The 13,038-nt window shown below is 41.2% G+C and overlaps 2 protein-coding genes across 7 annotated transcripts in view; one reads left to right on the forward strand and one right to left on the reverse strand.

Annotated features, from left to right (window-relative positions):
• Positions 1–13,038, forward strand: part of LOC139768262 (mediator of RNA polymerase II transcription subunit 20-like) — a 79,415-nt gene continuing 66,377 nt past the window's right edge. Inside the window, exons 1-3 of the mRNA XM_071698277.1 lie at positions 1–629; positions 738–967; positions 1,203–1,345. Coding sequence (XP_071554378.1) covers positions 954–967; positions 1,203–1,345 — 157 coding nt within the window. The 5' untranslated portion in view covers positions 1–629; positions 738–953. The remainder of the gene's footprint in view (positions 630–737; positions 968–1,202; positions 1,346–13,038) is intronic.
• LOC139768259 (facilitated trehalose transporter Tret1-2 homolog) overlaps positions 2,683–13,038 on the reverse strand; it is a 65,152-nt gene continuing 54,796 nt past the window's right edge. For all 6 annotated transcript variants that reach the window (XM_071698274.1, XM_071698271.1, XM_071698273.1 and 3 more), the window contains 6 exons: positions 11,024–11,157; positions 10,347–10,593; positions 9,991–10,275; positions 9,580–9,832; positions 9,078–9,418; positions 2,683–8,789 (listed from right to left, as the gene is read on the reverse strand). In XM_071698274.1, the coding sequence (XP_071554375.1) occupies positions 8,652–8,789; positions 9,078–9,418; positions 9,580–9,832; positions 9,991–10,275; positions 10,347–10,593; positions 11,024–11,157 (1,398 nt within the window). In that variant the 3' untranslated portion in view covers positions 2,683–8,651. The remainder of the gene's footprint in view (positions 8,790–9,077; positions 9,419–9,579; positions 9,833–9,990; positions 10,276–10,346; positions 10,594–11,023; positions 11,158–13,038) is intronic.

Below are 13,038 nucleotides of genomic sequence, written 5' to 3' on the forward strand. Positions count from 1 at the left end.
GTTGTCGGTCGTGTATTCCTTTCTCGTGAATCTCGTCAACGAAAAGAAATCCGGTTGCAAAGAATTGCGTGCTGAGCGTGTGCCGAAACTGCCGAATACTCCGTTCCTTCTCGTGTCGACTGCAACGAGCGGAATGCCGTGCTGGACGCCGTGTAGTATCATCCTCCCGAATATGATTTGACGGTTCTCCCGCAGTGCTCCGTGATCAGTGAGTGAACTGTACGTGAAAAACGAATGTTTCGGAGCAAGATACATTTAAATCTTAATAGACAATCGTCGTCCCGTGTGTCGCGGTGAGACGGCAACTCAAAAGTCACGTCTCCTCCGTTTCGATTCCTGCTCCGAACGAGTGAATCGCGCGAGACAGTGCTCTAATAAATTATAGCTCTCATTAACCGCGAGAATTAATAATTAATTGATCGACTGAAGAGAACGATCGCGCGCGTTTAACGTCCTCCCGTGATTGTACGAAGGCCCAGTCGCGATCGCGAACGAGCGAGCGAGCTTGCGTGCGAATAACATCGTGAGTGCGAACAAATTCAAGTGTGCGTCCACGAATATATTCCGTCTTTCGTTAAAGGATTTATTAAAACAGGCATTCGTTCATTCGTCGTAATTCGTCGTAAATGGTACAAATTTATTTGTATATATGCTCTTCTCTTTTCCTCACAATCTCTGCTTTATGGAAAATCAACGTTAAATTGTATCATTTGTAAAGATTTCTTCCTTATCCCCAGGTTCGCGAGTGTTTGCAACTTGGCGAGACGCGCCTCTCGGTACGCGAGTCGGATGGCGTCGCGGCGTGACGTCGCAGTCGTTTCAAATCACGCGCGAGTAACAGCGGGCGCGACAAGCCGACAAGTGTTCGCCGGCTACTCCGGAGTCCGGGTTTCGTCTCGCGAAAGTCGTGACATTTTCTTCGACCGGTGTCTGACAACGACGCGGCTCGCAGGATGGGTGTCACTGTGTAAGTAGCAATATTCGTGTGTCTCTAAAAATACGCATGATTCCTTATCGCGCGATCGGCCGCGTACGAGAAAGAGATGCGTGTCGCGTCTCGCCGGGAGACGCGCAGAGGTTATGTCGCACGTGTGCCCGGCGCCGTCAGCGCGACGCGCCGCGCCGGGTTATCCGCGGTGATCGACGACGCCCGTCCGATCCTACGTGAGCGAAAGAGTGATTTGCGTGTGCTATCGGTGCAGGCTGCAGCAGTACCCGATGATCGAGAACCGCACCGGGCCGCAGACCATCGAGTTCCTGACGAAGCGGGTCGTCGCCCTCGGCGCCGTGCAGGTGGGACAGTTCCTGGTGGACTGCGAGACATACATGTCGGTGCCGCAGCTTGGTAAGTACGTTTTTCCCTCTGCGATTTAGCGTCCGCGAGTTCGAATTGAGTTTCGCAAGTTTCGCGTTCGAGCTGTGCTGCAGCGTTAGCTAGTACGCGGCCGTTGGCACAGATGGCCGCTGCTTGGCCATTTGGAAATCCATTTCGCGACAAAACGCCTTGTTATTATTTGCAATTTATTAAACCTTTGAATACGCGCCGTTATAATGGTTCTTCTACTAATGTTTTTTTTAAACGAAAGAATGCAGTGTCGAACTGCAGTGGCTCTCTGCGTTGAGAGAGTGTCTATATTAAGTACATCATATATATTACTCATTTTTGGTTTACTGCATATTACATTAAATTGCATCAATAAGATTGCGAAAATGAACGTAAGTGTTAATTGTATCGAAAGAGATTTTTTTTCGTAAATTTAATAATTAACGTACACAAGTTCAACGGTGGAAAATATTTTTATTTGGAAAATATTTTTTTAAATTATTTAAGATATATTTTGATATTACAATATCGAAGCATTTTCTAATATTTTTTTTATTCGAAGTTTTTTTAGATAGTTATTTTTGCGGTTGATTATTTCAATGATTAGTTTGGATGAAAAAATAATTATTACTACGGATTGTTAATTCCAATAGTCAAATGGACAGTTCGCTTCAATTACCATATTTAACCATATGGTTTAAGAAGCATACGTGTATATAAATGATGCATTAAATTGCTGTAGTTTAATTCGTTATTAATTTGTAACATAGAGATACGATGCATTATGGTGTGAAGCAGCAGATGAGCAAACTCCGATCACGCATCAATGAAGCTCGTTCCGCAGCTGAGCTATTTGTAGAACTTTGCGTCCAACTCGTAGCGAAAGCGATTAAACCGATACTCTCAATGCCTGCTTTCAAAGTTTTAGAAATCGGCCGTAGAAATTACTCGACACCTCGAAAAATCGATATCATTGCCAGTTTCCAAATTGCTGAAGATCTCTAGGCGTTACAAAATAACAGAAAAATGAGACTCAAAAGAATAAGTAAAAAAACGAAATTATTCGAGTTGTAAAATTATCAAACAGTATTATTCCGAAAATATAATGTAATTAAAAAGTTCATTATCCATTTTCTTTTTGCATCCATAAAAATACTGAAAATCTGTGCAATTTAACGGTATTTTAAAGAATACTTTATAACATGCCATAAGCTGTCTTAAATTTTTTTCGGAAAAAGTTTTCCAAATGTGAATAATTTGGAAATTTAATTTTCTATAGATTTTGTACACTTGTATTTTTCTAACATTGTTTAAAGAATATAAGGTTTATGAGAGGTTTAGGCAACAAATTAATTCAATTAATAGATATACTTATCTTTTTTTTCATAATTTGTCTCTTCTTTTGGCGTTTATACATGTGTATATGGGTCTCTATACAAACACGCAAGTGTTGGTTCCACCGGAAGTAAGTATTAGCGAGATTGTATATCCAATACGTCATTCGTTATATCTAGAGAGGTGTAAACGCAAACGCTAACAAAATCACTTAAGTACATACTTATACGTAACATAAATACACGGTATTGCCGGTCGAGGGGGTACGTATTCTCCCCCTTTAAAGCAATAAACCACCGTCGTCGCGTCGGCAAGATCGCGTTTGTGCCACTATTATTTTAATTAAACGAACGTAATGGCCGGTCTCTGAAACAAATTAAAGAGTTTCCTATTACTTGGTGTTCTCGTTACGTCGAAGAGAAAGCGTAGGAGAATCGATATCCTATATATTCGATGGTAGAATTCGAGTTCGTGTTCGGCGAGAAACCGACGAGCAGTCTTGTCTCACCCTCGCGCAGAGAAGTAATTCTTTCTTATATACGATATTACGCGCTCCGTCGCGTCGTTCAAGTTGATTTTCCCGTTACGTCGCATTGCAGAGACGCAACGATAGAGTAGTAATAGTCTAAATATTAACTCTATGAAGGTACAAATACACACAGCTAATATATATATACCCCTAGGCGTCATTACAAAAATATTAAATCTAGCAAGCGAAGCTAAACGTGGCTCGTTATAGACAAGATCGGTGTGTGTGTGTATATATATATTTATTTCTTTTTGTCTACTCCGTTCTCTTTCCTCTTTCTTTCTCTCTTTTTCTCTTCATTGAAAATACGCCTTCGTAATTTTATTATCCGTGAGGATATAATATGCATATAAGATTTAATCATCTTAGCGACGGCCAGCGCTAATTCCCATTTGAATTGTTTATTGTCAATAAATTGTATAGTGAATTTATTGTCGTTAAGTAGAATTATATACGCGATCCGTTCTTTCCGTGCAGAAAGCTTTCTGATCACGTTCAGATATAGTATATCGCGTGTAATATATAAATTCGAACTCCTAGATTGAATCTCTATTTACTTGTAATCTGATTGCAACGCGCTAGGTATTTTTAATTCGCTAATGCGGATTAAGATTTCAATCTCGAGTTACAGTCTTCGCCGATCTCTAACGTTTGCCATTTTTCGTTTTGCATAAAAAGGACAAAGGGGTAAATTTATAATACCGTGGCACGTCTAAAAGCTGCTGTCATCGTTAATCCACAATTACACGCACACTCATCCACGAGTTTTCTCGCACTCGAGCACATACGTAACCGCGTACGCGACACAGACATCTATTTATCGGGACTATCGTGATCCTAAACGTGCAGTAATGCGAAATCTGATTCCGGAATTTCACTATTACCGCTACATATTACGACAAATTTTCAATTCACGAGAGTGCACAGTGCAGATTTTTGTTCGATATAGTTTAACATACCTACAGGGAAAGGAGGAGATTTTCGTTTATTTTTTTTTCTTATTACGTGTGGAAGATCTGACGCAATGTGGTCGCTGCGAATATTCAATATGCCACTCGGGCAAATAGTAAAGCTCGCTTATTCGGCGCGGTATACTAAGAACGAGATAATCTTATCATATTTTTTACAATTTACGTAAAATCCGGAAGTTGATCGTATATCCTACGTATACTCGTTTCACGAGTATTGCACCGCGTTAAAACTAATTATATAGACGTTATTCAATACTGCATTCAAGCCCTTGAGCATAAAATATACGGTGCTTTGAAAATATATATACCATTGTAATGTTGTCCTTTGACTGGCTTAAACATTCGTAGATGTATTGATAATTCAACAAATTATACTTCCATAGCTTAGATAATTGATGATTGAATTATTTTTTGTAGCAAAAAAAATGATTTGATTACCTAGGCTTAATATTAAAAAATTGAAGAGTAATCATACCGAAATTTTTTCCGATAAAATATTAATTAGAATGCACTGATATATATTTTTTCAAAACACTCTATGTAACATAATTAGTAAGATGTTTTTGCATAGGAAGTAGCGTGTACTTGTTTTCTTGTAGACAGTAATGCCGGTACCGAAATATTATTTCTTACGTGATATGTCGTTTTCCGAATTTACGATTTCGACGTTGGCAATATTATTGTTCTCGCGTATCATATACGTGTCTTTTATGTGTATAAAAAATGGAATGTATTTTACGAATCGATATAGTTTGCGCAAACGCAGATTTTTCTCTCTCTCCCGCCGCATCGATCGATCACTGTCTACAGAAATACGCGAAAATATTTAAGTACAGGGATTTAATGTGCTTCCGCGACTTTCATACACTTCGTTACGTATAGGATATGGCAGGGATATGACTCACGGGTACGATAGATAATTACAGACGATCTCTGTTTGCGGCACGCACGACGAAAAATTTCCTCTTCATATCGTATGTCAGTCTATCAAATCCGATTCATTATACTATACATTCAGCATTTTGTTTTTCGTCGATATTATGTAGTTTTGATATAAGGGATATTATAAGGGAATTTTTCCCCGTGACAATTACCACAGTATACACACAGAAAAAAAAATATTCTTGATTTGAAAATATATTTAGTTTAAAGTTCCAACAACATGGAAATCTTGAAATGAAATTATATTGCGTTAAACGAAGAAAATTTGCTTGAATGAAGTCATTATATAGTTCAACCAAGAAAAAAAATGTTGAAATAAAAAGTTGAAATTCTTATAAGAAGCTTATAGTAATCTTGCGTATATACGAAACAATCTACATCTTCTTATTAGAATTTCAACTTTTTATTTCAACATTTTTTTTCTTGGTTGAACTATATAATGACTTCATTCAAGCAAATTTTCTTCGTTTAACGCAATATAATTTCATTTCAAGATTTCCATGTTGTTGGAACTTTAAACTAAATATATTTTCAAATCAAGAATATTTTTTTTCTGTGCATAGTTACATAAACTGTCTTCCACAAAGTGTAGTCGACTTCTAACAAATATTTCGTCGTAAATCTCTCTCTCTCTCTCTCTCTCTCTCTCTCTCTCTCTCTCTCTCTCTCTCTCTCTCTCTCTCTCTCTCTCTCTCTCTCTCTCTCGACGTTATTCTACAAACTATATAAAAATATAAAATACATACATCATTATGACTTTCGTCTAATCGCGATTTCGCCATTCGAATGGCTACACTTTTGAGATATGCAGGAAATCGTCGAAAGCAGAAGACTTGAAGGAATAACGAACATTAGTTGCGCAGATGAGGGATTCGCCCTCGCATCCGCGGATATTTAGCATAGCTGCTTCCAACTTTACACGTAGTACATATGCATGATTTCTTAATAAAGCTAATAGTACCGAATTTCGCTCTACCGGCTTCGCGAAATTAGCAATTTGTGGTATTGTCGAGAATTTGTTTGTCGGCTATATCGCATCGTATTGTCGCTAATTGCGTAAGTTCCACGAATACGATAGAGACATATATGTATATATAATATACAATAACCAATGTACACAATATGCATCTTATATGAAACATATGTAGATATATCTACAAATCGATATTGTCGTAGTTAAGTCATTGGCGCCTGTGCTACGCAACGAGGCCTGAGATATTCTGAGTTTAGCAAAATTTAGCATTTTGCAAAAAGTATACACTATATATTGTCGTATCCTTCTAGTAACGCGAATGCCCCAGTAGCTCACTGTTTGGCTGTAAAAACATCGTTTTCAGCGTTGGTAATTTTCTTTTACTCTTTCTCTCGAGGCTCATCGCGATATTCTCGAAAGAAATGGTGCTCGAACACCATTAGGTAAACCTGCTAAAAATATATAGTAGCAGAAATTATTGCAAACTCATTGCATATCGATTACTTTACAGAAAGACTAGCTTGGCAGTCTACGAGCAGTCTATCGAGTCTATTCTAAGAACTCTGTTAATATCGTTTTACTCGTGGCATACATAATTATAAATATTTTTATTCGCGTAATATATTGTCGCTTTCTTGCTTGGAAAGTACGGTATACGAGAGTGTGTTGCCTCTTGACGCGAATAAGTCTTGAATATTATCAAAAATTTATTATCATAGAATCTAATTCAACCTGATGAAAAAGAAACTATATCTCATCCGAAAACTAATATAAAATAGATAGTACGACAAGCATGTAGTAGCTCACACGTTACGATTTTAGATCTAATCTGATGCTAGTATATATGTGTAGGTATTATTTGGTATCGTTTTTGATCATTTTTTACAATTATTTGCATCTTTAAAAATATTTCAAAGAGATATGATACTAAGTAATTAGACAGTGCGGAATGAGCATAACAATTTATGTCGTGTATAACAAATAAAAAAATTAATCTAACTCTGTAAGATGACTTTTAAAAGAAAAAGCGTTATCACGCTTTTTTTTAGAAAAGTTACGTAAGAGCAACTATTTAAAGCTCGATGATATAACTTCGTTATCAGTCGAGAAACGATTTAATTATTAAAGCCAGACGTGAAGGCAATTTGTGACTCGGTTACTCAATTATTTTCTTCGTGTCTTTCTTTTTTCCTCACGCGAGTAAATCCTTTTTACATCTTAATAAAGATATGTTATTATTAAAACGATATGAATCTGACGAGGAAGGGAATTTCTGTATATCGATCTCTACTGCTGATAAGTCTTATGATCGACTTAACACAAAAATCTAAGCCAATTTATAGAGTAGAAAATGCTTCCGTTCGTTAAATGCGTCCGGAACGAAAGATTCGAGACGGCCAATCGGCCGTTCGCGCATATCTGCTTGAGATCGTGAGCCACGCGTATCGATGGACGGTCTATCGATGAGAGAACTCCCGACCGCTCGTTTTTATCGCATTTCTCTTTAGATCATAAATAGCACGTCTTGTAGTAAATGAAGGCGACCGTGTCCTTGCCGAAAGTTCTGCATTCCCTCTCGTAGTGCACCTCGCCCGGTCCGTATCTACCGCCTCGCGGATACGTATCTAATCTCGACAGGCTTCTACAAAGCTTGAGATAATCGTCGTCGAAGGGCGGCTCGTCCTCCTCTCGACGATACCTGTTACGTCGACGATAATTGTCGTCGAGGAGTCTCTCCTCCCGAGTGCCATCCCCACCGCGGGCGGATGGAAGATACGTGACGTCGTCGAGTTTCAAATCCGTTAGATCCTGCAGGCTCTTCGGATACGCGCGCCGTCCTCCTCCCTCCGGGGAGTCGCGTGCTTGATCCTTGAAGTTGATGGTCCTGCTGCGCCGCGGCAGGGTCGAATAATACGACCTCTCGTCCCCGCCGTGATTGATGCCGTTTCTCAGAATCGGCTTGGAGACACACGGACCCCCTCTCGCGAGGTCCAGCTCTCGTCTCCAGGTGTCCGCCGTGTCGTAATCCGTTTCCGCGTATTCGCGCCTTCTGGCGCGACGGGGCTCTATCTCGTTAAAACGACGAACGTAACTCGCGTCGACTCGCGTTGGGTCCCGGATATAAGTGCTATTGGAATACGCCACGCGTTTCTTCTGTCCGCCGTTTCTCCGCGGCCGCTCGTAATCACGATTCTCCTGTTGGCGATGACGGTTCTCGCTCGTTTCTCGATCGGTTCGCGGCGGAGGGTCGTTTCTGATCACGTCTCCGTTAATTCCGAGCGCGTCACGACGTAACGTTTCGTCGATCGAGCGACGAATCGGTAGCAAACCGCGGGACTGCATAAAGTTCTCCACGTTCCTGCCGATTCTATTGGTCTTCTCGGCGAAGATGCCGCAGTAATCCGACAATTTGCGGTGAGCGACGCGCGCAGACGGCATCGCGATGCTGGAAGTCGCGATTGACGGATCGCTGCGGTAGAGATCCCGCGGATCGTGCTCGTTCGGATAAGCGCCTCCCGGTAAAGGCTTGTTCGCCTTCTCTAAGTTCGAGAGACCCCCCGTCAGCGAGGCCTTATACTACCGTGCTTGCGCATAATCCGGATTCATCTCGTCCAGCTGCTTGCCCTTCGTCTCGGGCACGCAGCAGACTACGAAGCATAGCCCGCAGACCGCCACGGCGGCGTAAAACCAAAAGGCTCCATGTAGACCGAGACTCTAAAATAAAAAGTTGGAAATTCTCACTACTCAAGTTATTAATTACAGGATTACAGAAGTTAATTATTAGTTAATTGTAGAAAGTACTATTGTATTGGATAAGTAAAATTTTATATCTGGGCGAATTACTCTAACAAAATAATATCGTTGTTTAAACAAAATGTAATGTTCCTTTTTATGGATTTTCTCGTTTAAAATCTTATAATCCTGAACCTAGTTTCTAAACTTGGTCTTCATAATCCAAGCAACTTGTCAGTGTCTTAAGTAAGAAAATGAAAGTCTGCTCACCTGCTGGAAGTCCATAAAGAGCTTGATCCCGAAAAACGCGCAAAAGTAACTGAAGCTCGTGCTAATGCTGGACCCGAGGCCGCGGTACTCCAGCGGAAATAGTTCGCCAATCAATAGCCAAGAAATTGGCGATATGCCCAGGGCGAGGGCGGTCGTGAACACGAGGACGCAGAGTAGCGGTATCCAGTCGTGCTGGCCCACCACCGCTGAGTCCACGTAGCCCAGATTTTGCGTTTGCGACACGTAATACGCGTAGCTGCCGAACCCGGCGAGCGCCAGTGACATGAAAACTGTACTGGCTATCAAAAGCGGCAGTCTGCCGACTATGTCGATTAAAAATCCTGCGGGCGAGACAATTTCGTTTATAAATACGACAAACGCGAGCAATATCTTTAATAAGAGAAAGAATAATTTGTTTCATTTACGATCATAATAATCCCATTAATTACGGAATTTAATATTGCCGAGTATTATCGATATTATTTAATATTGCTTGTGGTACCTGACAATAAAGCGGCCAATAGCTGTACAAATCCGATCGCTATGGTCGCTCCGTGAGGATTCATTCCGCCCAGGGTCTGTCGAAAAATGATTACCGCGTAGTAATTAAATGCATTCGCGCCTGAGAATCGCTGGAAAAACATCAGGCCGCACGTGATAGCAATGGGTTTGTATAGCCTCGGTGTAAACATACTGTTCTTGAAAGTTAGCTCGTACTGCTTAGCCCTCGAAGCCAGAATGTTCGTTTTGATGACCTGAAGGCATATCGTTAACCATCCCGAATTTACAATTATTTATTTATAATAATTATCGAATTATCTCTCGTCGATTTGCATCGAGAATTCGAGAAAGATATGAGAAGGAAGCTATTTTATTCTGAAAGTTATCTGTTTTCCAAAAATCTGAAAATCACCTGCAGCTCGTGTCTTATATCAACATGTTCTCCGCGCAGCCACTGCAAACTGTTGGCGGCCTCGTCATCTTTGCCATTTAGCACGAGGTACGACGGTGTCTCGGGTATAAAGAGAGTCCCCAAAAAGAGCATTGACGGCGCGACGGCCACTAGTAGCGCGCTTTGCCGCCAATTCAGATACGTGCCGGCTATGTATGACAGCAAGACACCAACGTGACCGAGCACCTTCAACATCGCCGACAAACACCCGCGGATGCCCGGGATCGAGATTTCCGATATGTACACCTGCCGAAAGAAATTTGCTCGTACGTCGACCGAGTAGTTTAAAAATCAATTAAATCGAGTCTTTTTTTTACCTGCGCCACCATGGTGATGACCGAACAGCAAAGCCCGCCGATGAAACTTGTGACGTACACCAATTCCACGCACGGTGAGACGCACGTTAAGACCCAGGCTGCCGCCAGGGGCAAGGATGTCATGCGTAAAGCTAAACGACGACCTCTCCGCATTATCCAGTCGCCGATCATGGCACCGAACCAGGCGCCCAGCATGGACAGCGACGCGACCCACGAGGCTTCCTGTTGCGTAACCGAAAAAGCCAACCTGCCGACAAACCGTAAGCGCGATTAGAATCGGCATATTGTCTGGACGCCGCGCCGGGTGTAATTCAGGCGCGTCCAGGAGACACTCTCGATATATTGCGTATTGTTCCCAAAGTGTCCGGGCCGGACGTCAGGTGCAAACGTAATCGCTCTTGGCAGCCGCGTCTCGGCTGTCGAGTATTATTTGTGAACAGCTTCTCAGTAGAGTTCGCGTGTTGTCGTCGTGCAGTAGACGCATCCCGAAATTAGCAACCAGGAACGTAACGCTCGAATAAAGCCACAGCGTGGATATAATTGTCCACGTCTGTCGACGTTTCGAATTGAAATTCGATATTATTTAACGCGACAGATTTTCATCCGTACAACATGAGAATGTTTTTCTTACCTTATATTTATATAATTTAGTTATCGAGTGTAGCAGATCTCCTTACCACGTGTCATTGTTGGGTGATTGATAAAGACGGGGCGGTTGATTATCCAATATAGAGTCCAACGCGGGCGAGGTGTAACCCTTGGCCAAACCGGAGGAAAGAGTTCCCATAGACAGTGCCAGGGTCGCCAGTACCTATCCAGATAAACAGGCTTTGATGAACTCGCGCGTGAAAATGGTCTTTTTATGCTGACGCGAAAGAATTTATGCAGGAACGCGGTGTAACACACCGCCACCGGTGCGAACGTCAACTTCATTTATTTTACGACGAGTGACTGAAACTTACGCCCGTGTATTCATTTTACCGCGTTCTTTGTGGACGCATACCGCTCTATAAAGATCATAGAGTCCGGTAGCGTCGAAAGGAGTCGTAACTCCCACGATGTGATCTACGTTCACCTCGTGTGATATTTCCGTTTGCATTGCGCGCACGTTTTCAATTTAAAAGGATTTATCTCGACTCGCTACATCCGCATTATCGAAAATCTATCGATATAGAAACACGAGTCGGCGTACTCTGTTTTTATTTTTTTGTCGAATTTTCATCTTATAACGTCTCGTCGAAAAGCATTCTGAATAGCGGTGAAACTGCAATGTAACGCTGGGTATAAATCCGTCCATCGCGTACCATGATGCACCAGTAATGCACACTATACATCTAGAGTGAATGCATCGCGAATTCGTGCTGCCACGGGGGTGCAACCGACGAACAAATTGCTAGCCACAAATTGAAAGCTGGCTTGGCTTCTCGCTAGGAATACTAAACATTTCGCGTGGCCCTACATTTATGTGCATGCATATGTATACATCTGCAACATACACATATTCAATTTCAAAGTACCGCGACGCTATATACGCATCCTTCACGCGACGACCGAACGCATGTAAGTTCCCTCTCGTGGATATTGTCTATATGCAACCGCGGGCGTGTATCGCTTTTCTAAACAACGTATAATTTTGTGAGGGATAATCTCGTGACGAAACTTTTGGAACGTGTGGAAGTACAAGATTAGTATTCTGTAGCGATTTTACAGCAGGAAGATATATATATGTATAAATTCGCGACTCTTTTCACTAACTCATTGAACTTAAACGTCAAACTAACTCTTCTGGACGTCTTATCTTTGTCACCGCATGCACGCTCAGCATTCGCGAGCTTACGATGAGAAATGAGTGACGTAAGAATATCTGCGCCAAGCTCTCTGTCTATTTGTTTTTGCACAGTAGATATCTTTACACGGTACGCGTGCATTTCTTATGGTGCATAAATCTCCGAATCTAAGATAAATGTACCAATGCCTGGACACTTAAGACATATGTCTGGGACACCTTTATCATTTTAGTTTGTAAATAAGTATATCGCGAATTTTAAAATCAAAGATAAAAATATAATACAAGAAAAATATTTTTATCTTTGATTTTAATTCGCGTTTTAACTTATTTAAGGACTAAAATGATAAAAATGTCCAGACATACGTGTCCAGGCGTTGGTACATTTACCTTAAATGCGATAACTTATCTTATTGGTATCCCGATTCCCATTGTTTTATCAGTTTTGCGAGATAAGTAGACCAAAAGAAATAAGAAAACTACTACGAAACAATAGCAGTACTCAAATATAAAGCTAAAATATTACGTAATTTCCATTCCATTTATATTATGTGAATGCATTACAGTAAATCAGAAAATTTCGTTCCTGTATTCTGGATCTCTTACTACAATACTAAAAAATGTTGCTTCGAAAGCACTTCCATCGCATTACGCAACTCTAGTTTCTTGATTCGCGTTATTATCCAGTCTATTCGTTTAGACAACTTATCATTTATCTTGTTCCACAAAACACAACGCGCTCGCGTTAATCCATAAAGCCACATTACTCACGATAATCGATTATAAAAATTCGCTGATATTTCGTATTAAACTTCGACGTTTTCTCGACGTGGATGTGTAATTTACAGCGTAATGCGAGCAACGAAAGTGCCGGTAGTTCGATTTTAATGCGCGATGACCCGTCGT

This window comes from Temnothorax nylanderi, unplaced genomic scaffold (genome assembly GCF_030848795.1).
Source record: "Temnothorax nylanderi isolate EJ_2023f unplaced genomic scaffold, tnyl_v1.0 TNYL_tig0015_pilon, whole genome shotgun sequence".
NCBI classification, from domain to species: Eukaryota; Metazoa; Arthropoda; class Insecta; order Hymenoptera; family Formicidae; genus Temnothorax; species Temnothorax nylanderi.